This window comes from Physeter macrocephalus, chromosome 2, assembly GCF_002837175.3.
Source record: "Physeter macrocephalus isolate SW-GA chromosome 2, ASM283717v5, whole genome shotgun sequence".
Classification (NCBI taxonomy): Eukaryota; Metazoa; Chordata; class Mammalia; order Artiodactyla; family Physeteridae; genus Physeter; species Physeter macrocephalus.
Window position 1 is genome coordinate 19,275,134 of NC_041215.1, and position 9,076 is coordinate 19,284,209.

The 9,076-nt window shown below is 54.2% G+C and overlaps 1 protein-coding gene across 1 annotated transcript in view; it reads right to left on the reverse strand.

Annotated features, from left to right (window-relative positions):
• The window catches only part of EVI5L (ecotropic viral integration site 5 like), a 30,191-nt gene that overhangs the window by 17,681 nt on the left and 3,434 nt on the right, over nucleotides 1–9,076 (reverse strand). The window contains exon 2 of the mRNA XM_055081090.1: nucleotides 1,328–1,511. Within this exon, the coding sequence (XP_054937065.1) occupies nucleotides 1,328–1,464 (137 nt within the window). The 5' untranslated portion in view covers nucleotides 1,465–1,511. The remainder of the gene's footprint in view (nucleotides 1–1,327; nucleotides 1,512–9,076) is intronic.

Here is a 9,076-nt window from a genome sequence, read left to right on the forward strand (position 1 = left end):
AGGCTGCAGGAGCTTCCCACCCTGGCCCCTGGGTCCCAAAGAGCCTGGCCCCTCCTCCCTGGGGTCCCAGAGGATACCAGGGATTGGGTCTAAGTTGTTTTTCCTGAGCGGCACTTGCTGAGTGACTTTGGCCAGTGCCCTAACCTCTCTGAGCCCTGGTCCCGATCCCGGGAGCCCCGGAGAGGCTGCCATTCATGTGTCCCATTCTGTGCCCGGCCCTGGGCTGAGAAGCACGGGGAGTAGCTCATTTAGTCTCGTACCAACCCTGTGGGTTTTGTAAAGATTTGTTTACAGACGAGGTACAGAGAGGGTGAGATGCTGGCTGGGGTCCCCCAACTAGCAAGGAGTTGCATGAACCACCTACTTCTGAGGCTTTGACATCTGGGGCCTCCCTGACAGGAGGGACTGCCCCTCCCAGGCCTAGCAGACTCCTAGAGATAATTAAGGACTTGCCTGCTAGTGCACTTTTCATATGCAAACCAACCAATCCAGAACCCACAAACCACCCACCTCTGTTAGGCTCTTGCACTCAGGGCCACTATCCTCTAGCCCTGATCACCCCAGGGCCGGGTACTAGACAAATAGGCCCAGCCCCTATGCCCCCAGCTTGCTGAAGGCATTCAGACTAGCCAGTCCTAAGCCTGCTTGCCCTGCCTCACCATTCCTTCCGGCAGAAACCACAATAAAGGCTCCTGCGCACATTTTCTCATTCCCTTTGCCTCCTGACTGGCCCTGGTGCTTCCCCGGGTGGCCCTGCATGGTGCCTGGTGTGTTGTGCCCCTCCTCTTGGAATCTGTGCATAACAAACTTTTTTTGTTTGTTTTTTTTTGGCCATGCCGCGCGGCATGTGGGATCTCAGTTCCCTGACCAGGATCGAACCCATGCCCCCTGCAGTGGAAGCGTGGAGTCTTAACCACTGGACCACCAGGGAATTCCCCAAACTGTCTTTTTAATGGCAGTCATCTCCTGATCTGCTGGCCTCGCCATACTGGCATAATAATAAAACCTACACTTTAAAACAGGGGGTGGGCCAGAGGAGAAGTGGGAAGGGCCAACTCCCGAGTCAGAGGATTTACTCTTCCCTTCAACAAAGGCTAGAGAAGTGAAGGCCAGGTCCACTGGGCCCCCTGATACCGTGGCCTCCTCAACTGAATGGGAGAACCGTCTGGTGGGAGGTGACGGCAGACGTCCTTGTCAAGCCTCTGGTGGGAGCTGTCACTTGGCCCAGGGCCAGGCCTAGCTCTGAGTGTGAGGTGGCACAAGCAACTTGTTTGGGGCCCAGGCTGTACCCCTGGGGCCTCTCCCTTTCCCTCAGGTCCCAACTCACCGGTTCTGCTCTTCGAGTTTGGCCAGCAGCTCTAGCTCATCGGGGCTGAGGTTCTCAGAGTCAGAGGTGGGGGAGCAGGTGGGGGCCGACAGGGCCTCCTGGGACGAGGAGTCGGGGCTCAGAGTGGGGCTCGCCATGGTGGGCAGGCTCCTCAGCCGCGAGCAGGGCCAGGTCACAGCTCTGTCTGGGGACCAGAAACATGTGTGGTCAGCTTTGGGCAGGGTGCCCACCCTGTCCCGCCGGCTCTGGACCAGTGAGCCTGCTGGTCACCCAGAGACATTTCCGCGCCGTGGGCTGCCCACTCAGTCACTCCTCACCCCACGCAGCCCAGTCTAGCTGGCGGCCTGGCCGGCTCCTTCTGCTCCGGGGGCTGGCGATGGGGTCCCTGCCTTTGCAGTCCAGATGCCTGCATGCAGCCAGGAGGGCAACGGCCAGCGTCTGAGCTGTCCCGCTGTCCCTGCGCATGAACACCAAGTCTCAACTGACACCCTTGAGTTTTCAGCAGGGCCAGGGGCCAAGGCTCCCCGTCACACTCAGGGTCCCTGCTGCGACCTTGGGGGTGCCGATGCCCCTGCTTTGGTGGCTGTTGCCGACAGCCTTGGTCCCTGTCCCCAGCTGTGGCCTGTCCTGGGAGCCCTGCCTCAGCATCCTACCTTCCCCGTCTCATCAACCAAAGTGGGCTGCTGGCACAGCCAGAAGCAATTATTCTCTACTGTTAATTGTCTGGTGCTGCCAATGGCCAGAAGAGTCAACTGCCCTTCGGCTGGGAAGCCAGGGACATGTCAGAGTGCTAGGAATCTGTGCTCTCATGGCCTCAGAGTGAGAGCTACAGGCTCTGATCAGTATCCTGATCTTGGCCTGCCATGTGCCGGGTGGGTGCTGGCCCATCTCTCCTACTCCTCCTGGGGATGGTCCAGCCCCACCCTCCTGGAAGCTTCAGGGACACTGGCTCCAGCTTAGCACTGTGCCGAAAGCAAAGGCTCTGGACTCAAACGGAACAGCGTCTGAAGTGTGGCTCTCCTTGGACCTCACCTGACCTGGCTCTGACAGCTCAGCCACAGAGGGGCCCTCGCCCAGTTCCTGGAGAGGGGGCATCTGGTCTCCAGGCAGCAGGAGGACAGTCACAGGACAAAAGCAGCCCATTTTGCACCTGCCTGGCACCCTCAGGTCACTGAGCACCTTCCCACAGCCCAAGCTCAGCCCCCAACCAACACCTGAGGGTCCACAGGTCAGCTGGACTTGATCCTGGCCATGCACTTGATTCTAGTCTCCTTCCCTTGTGCTCTCTTGTCAAGGGGCAGGGGGGCACCATTTTTCTTTCACCTCGTGGGGGGCTCATAACCCTCCCACCCCAGGACTCTGTGGCTCCCCAAGGCCACTGGTTCTGCTTCTGGCCCCTGAGGGCCCCCCAAGTTTGTCAGGTACTGAGGGCTCTAGCTTTTGGTGAGTGGTACAAACTCTAGGCAATGGCTCCCATCAGAAGCAGAAGACCTTTTCCTCCTGTTGCCCAGCTGGCCGGGGACAACCTGCCTCAAAGACCAAGCCACGGTGCACCACCAAGCCAGGAGTTAATCATTCCTGAGAGAGGGACAGTGGGGGCAACTCCGGGGCTTCCCGCAAAGTCTGTGGCTGGCCCGGGGCAGAGATGGGCCATGGACAAGGAGTGCTGACTTGGAAGGATCTCTCTGGGCAGGGAGGGGCTGGGAAGGCCGCGTAGGTTTCCCAACTTCAGAGCTGGGAGAGGGGAGTAGGTGGTGGAGGCGAGGATTGGAGCCCCATAAGCACAGCTGGATTTGGGAGTAGTGGGGGCCTCAGAGACAAAGACCACACGTGGCCAGGGCTGGGGCTGGGGTCCACGGTCTCCGTGCTGAGCCCAGGGGACCCCAGCCTCAGCAGCGCATTGCCTCCTCCCCCCCAACCCCAACCCTGGCCTGCAAAGAGCCCAAGAGAATGGTTCAGCTCTGGGTTTCCGATGAAAAGAAACTACTAGGGCAATCCACTAGCAGAGTTTGCTCAGATACTTATCACAAATTAATGTGTATTTCATACAAGAAATAAAATGTATTCAATACCCAGGGCTTAAGCTTGCAGTCTGAGAGGCAGAACCTTCTGGTCCCTCAGGAACTTTCTCTTGACTCATCCCCATACTCTCTAAATGCTGCACAGCCCCAGAAGCCATCCTCCTGATGCATGCACAGAGACACACACTCCTTCACACTCACACACTCACACCGACCCACCTCACACCGACCCACAACCTCACACCCCCCACACTCAGATACATTCACACTCACACACTCACACTTACCCACAACCTCACACCCCACACACTCAGATACATTCACACTCACAAACCACCTCACAGTCTTGCGTGCACATGCACACACGCTCTAACATACACTCACACACAGTCGCACACCTACGCGCTCAGATACACAATCACACACTATCTCACACCCACACACCCCTTTGCCCATACGTGCACACGTACACACACACACGCACACTTCCTGCACTGACCAGGTCTCGCCATGCCTGGAACCGAGTACATACGGAGGGACGTGGGCTCACTGCCCTCCTAGCTCTGTGAGCAGCCCTGTCCCTTCTCCAGAGCACCTGGATTCTTACCGCCTCAGTCCCTCCTTCCCTGGCGCTTATCCCTTCATGACCTCGCTGAGTTCACTTTCAGGACTTAAATGACCAGATACATGTCGGTGATTGTGACACCCTCGTCCCCAGCTTTTCCTTTCTCCGGAGCACCAGCCAAGATTGCCAACTGGCTCCAGAATGGCTCAATCAGATCCACCACCGGGGTAGGAATCACCACTGTCTGGGTCCCTGCTACTTCTGCGACCCGCACTGAGCCTGGTACAACCTGAGAGTCGAGAAATGTTGGAGGAATAGAACCTGCCTGCCCACCCACCGGTATTTCCTTAGTGCCAGTCAGGTCCTGGGCACCATGATGAGGGCTGAACACTGCTGGGCAAAGACAGAAGCAGCCCCTGCACGCCCAGAGCATACGGGGGTGGGGGGCGGGAAGAGACCAGGAGATGATCACCTGCACTTTCTACTACAGATTGAAACGCATGGAATAAAAGATGAGGTAGAGTGGAAAACAGGCTGGCAGTTCCTCAAAAAGGTAGACAAAGAGTTGCCAATATGACCCAGCAATTCTGCTACTAGGTCATCTACCTGAGAGAATGGAAAACACACACTCACAGGAAAACCTGTACACAATTCTTTTTAAAATTCTTTTTCTTTTTTCTTTTCCTGGCTGGGCCGCACGGCACGTGGGATCTTAGTTCCTCAACCAGGGGTCGAACCAGCGCGCCCTGCATTGGAAGCGTGGAGTCTTAACCACAAGACCTGCAGGGAAGTCCCACCTGTACACAATTGTTCACAGCAGCACGATTCACAATAGCCAGAAAGTGGAAACAACCCAAACGTCGATGGATGAATGGATAAATGAAATGTGGTCCATCCAGACAATGGAATGGTATTCAACCATAAAAAAGAGGGATACTGATATGTTTTTCGGTGAACTCTTTCCTGGCAAACCACCCCCTGCCCCCGACCACCTCCAGGGTTCTGGCTCACTTCTCTCCCCTCTCCCCAAAAATACCTACCACTGTACCCCAGCCCAAGACACATTCTATTGCAATTCCTACTATACACACCTGCCTGCCCTACTGGGTCATGAACCTTCTGGGGGCAAAGGCCTATCTTCTTAATTTTCTACTCCAAGCCCCTTATGCAGCATCCGGCCGTTAGTAGGTGCTCAATCAATGTCTGCTGGATGAAGGAAGAGAAAAACCCCTGTGCTGCTCAGCCAGGTGATCAAGGTCAACACCATCAGTGGTAAGTCATGTTGAGAGCATGTGCACTTGATACGCTGACATGAGAAGGGCATTTCATCTCTGGGCCTTTCTCCCCAAGACTATGAGAAAAACATGTGACCAATCCAGATTAGGAGACACTTTAGAAAATTCCTGACTAGTCCTTCTCAAAACTCAAAGTCATCAAAAACAAGGAAAGCCTAAGAAAACGGTCCCAGATTAGAGGAGCCTCAGGAGACGTGAGGACAAAATGTCCTACGGGATCCAGGAAGGGGCCCTGGGAAAGAAAAAGGAAATTAGGGAAAAACTAAGGAGATCTGCATAAAGTATGGACTTTAGTTAATAATAATGTATCAATATTGGTCCATTAATTATAACAAACTTACCAGACGATGTTACTAATATGGGGAAACTGGCTGTGAGTGTGGGGTCTGTGGGAATGCTTTGTACTATCTTCTCAATTTTTCTTTTTTTTCTTAAGAAATGATGAGAGATTACATCTATTTATTTATTTATTTTTGGCTGCTTTGGGTTTTCGTTGCTGCGCGTGGGCTTTCTTTCGTTGCGGCGAGCGGGGGCTACCCTTCATGGCGGTGTGCGGGCTTCTCATTGCAGTGGCTTTTCTTGCTGCAGAGACCAGGCTCTTGGCACGCGGGCTCAGTAGTTGTGGCTCGCGGGCTCTAGAACGCAGGCTCAGTAGTTGTGGAGCACAGGCTTAGTTGCTCTGCAGCATGTGGGATCTTCCTGGACCAAGGCTCAAACCTGTGTCCCCTGCATTGGCAGGCGGATTCTTTTTTTTTTTTTTTGCAGTACACGGGCCTCTCACTGTTGTGGCCTCTCCCGTTGCGGAGCACAGGCTCCGGACGCACAGGCTCAGCGGCCACGGCTCACAGGCCCAGCCGCTCCGCGGCATGTGGGATCTTCCCGGACCGGGGCACGAACCCGCGTCCCCTGCATCGGCAGGCGGACTCTCAACCACTGCGCCACCAGGGAAGCCCTGGCAGGCGGATTCTTAACCACTGCGCCACCAGGGAAGTCCTGATCTTCTCAATTTTTCTGTAAAGCTAAAACTGTTTTGAAAACTAAAGTCTATTTCTAAAATTAAAAAAAAAGGAGAAGATTCTGTACCAGGGTAGACAAAAAAGTAAAGGACAGTTTTATAACATGTGAGAGGTGCCCTAGCGAGTAGAGAGTTGCTCACTGCGTCTCCTGACAAGGCCGTAGAGGAAGAAAGGTTTGCATTTGGATTTCTTTTCTCTTTCTTTTTCTTTTTTTCTTTAAATACTGAGTGACCAAAGTATTTTTTAAAAAATCATTTCATTTTATTTTCACTGAGCGGCTTGCGGGATCTTAGTTCCCCGACCACGGACTGAACCCGCTCCCTCAGCAGTGAAAGTGCAGAGTCTTAACCACTGGACCGCCAGGGAATTCCCTGCACTTGGATTTCTGACTCCAGAGCCTTTGCCCCAAGTTGATCAGCTGAGCTGTCACTCTGCATTCAATGACTTTAGAAACAACCTACGTAAAACACCGAGTGCAGTGAGTGCTCAGTAAATGAGTTACTCTTTTTCAACAGGGAGAGTGAGTGAGTGTGTGTGTGCCATCTTTCAGAGGCAGGCAGAAGACCCCAAGACTCCTTTAATTTTGCTTTCCTACCTACTCTGCCTCCATACCCCACCCCCTACCAGCCCAGCTTCTGATCCTCTACCTCTAATGATTATGGGGACCCAGAGTAATTTCTAAATCTGAAGCCTTGAAAGATGCCACGTGACCCCATCTACCAGACTGACAGACAATCAGCTGGGCCACTCAGACCACCCCGACTCCTGGGGAGACGGCCTGACATCTCCGGGTCTTTTCCTTGGCCATGGGGTGGGCATTTGATGGGCGAGCTGACCCTCAGGTAACAAGGACGGCTGCTGGAATTCAGCAGTCACTGCCGGCCCTCCTCTTGTCCCCAGTTCTAGCCGCTCCTCCGTGCCACTCGGGTGTTTCCACATCCACGTACCTTCCTCCATGGCTGTGTGTGTGGATAAATGATCCCAGATCTCTTGGCCTCCCGGAAGGACTTCAGGGCCAGCAGCCTGGGTTCAAATCCCTCCTCACCTACTTTTCTATCTTTCTGATCTGGGTACAGTGTGCTTTGTCTCAGTTTCCTCATCTGAAAACAGGGCTGATGATAGTACCGACCTCACAGGTTTTGTTGGGAGGAATAGATGAGCTAAAATCTGTCAAGTACTTAGTTCAGGAGCTGGCCCATGACATTTATTTCCCCCTGGGTGGAAAGCTCCATGAGGGCAGGGGCTGGCTAGCCCACTAGTGGATCCCCAGAGTCTAGTGTACCATCAGGCATCTGATATTTGTGGACTGAATAAACAAACTTCCCCTCCTCAGCAGGCCCACCCCTTATGTGGCGGCCCTGTTTAAATATTAAATGCAATAAAACTAAAATAATTGTTACTGGTAGTAACAGCAGCAGCGGCAAGTACCTTCAGGCTAAAATCAGCTGTGGAAGGACCTGTGGAATCCCTTCTGACCTAAAAAAAAAGTTTACTACCTTGCATGTCAGCAGCTACCTTCTGCCACCATCACAGGTTCCTTCCTGGCAAATTCCAGATTTCTCTATATTTCAGTATCCCTGAGAATGACAAAGGAAACAATTTAAAGCCCTCTTAAGCCTTCCAGGGACAGGTGGATAAGAGAAGTGGCATCTTGTAAAGGCTCTCTCGGCTCTTCAAAGCCAAGATGGTATCTTTCCTGCTGCAAAGGCTGGCTGGGCCAGGGCCCAGGGCGAGGTGAGTTGGCCCTGCCTTTGGGGGCTCTCCAAGCAGATGGATCTGACCTCTTTCTGCAGAAGAGATCCAGGCCCTCTTTCAGAAGTGGGTGAGTAGGGAGGACTGTCAGCTCCTAAAATCAACCAAGTGTCTACTGAGCATCTGCTACATGCCCTGTTCTCGCCTAGGACTCAACCATGAACAGACACGTGCCCTGCCCTCGTGGGACTCTTGGGCTGGGAGATAGCCCTCAATGAAACAATCTCACAGGGACTTCCCTGGCAGTCCAGTGGTTAAGACTCCATGCTTCCAATGCAGGGGGCACGGGTTCCATCCTCGGTAGGGGAACTAAGATCCCACAGGCCGCGTGGCGTGGCCAAAAGATAAACAACAACAACAACAACAACAAACAATCTCACAAACACACCACGGTGCGCTGAGAAATGAAAGAAAAGTGCCAGTGGGGTTCTTGAAATCTCCCTGGAAGTGATCAATCTCTTCTCCAGCCCCGGTGAGTTGTTACTTCTCCTAACTAACCTCCCTCTTGCCCTCTGTTTGGCTTCTAGAACATGTGTGCAGCAGACGTCCCTGGGCGGGGCGGGGGGTGGGTGTTTGCTGCCTTTCTAAGTTCAATTCCAAATACTGGTCCCTTTGACCAGGGAGCGTCCCATGGTGTGCGCCCCTTGGATGGCATTTGGGACACGAAGGCCTATAGGATGAAACCCACCAAACAAGGCACGCTTCCCTGCATGCACCATGCTTGCTCCTGCCGCCTGGGCCTCTTCCAAGCGCTTGGGCTGCCTGGAACACCCCTCCCTGCCACGCCTGCCCAGAGAGCTCCTCTCCCAACTTGTATGTCATCTCTGCTCCATCTTCCCTGACAGCCCGGGGATGCGCCGGGCCCTTTTCTCTGCTCCACTGCATGCTGTCCATTAATCTGTCTTCTGGGGGCTTCCCTGGTGGCGGAGTGGTTGAGAGTCCGCCTGCCGATGCAGGGGACACGGGTTCGTGCCCCGGTCCGGGAAGATCCCACATGCCGCCGAGCGGCTGGGCCCGTGAGCCATGGCCGCTGAGCCTGTGCGTCCGGAGCCTGTGCTCCGCAACAGGAGAGGCCACAACAGTGACAGGCCCGCGTACCG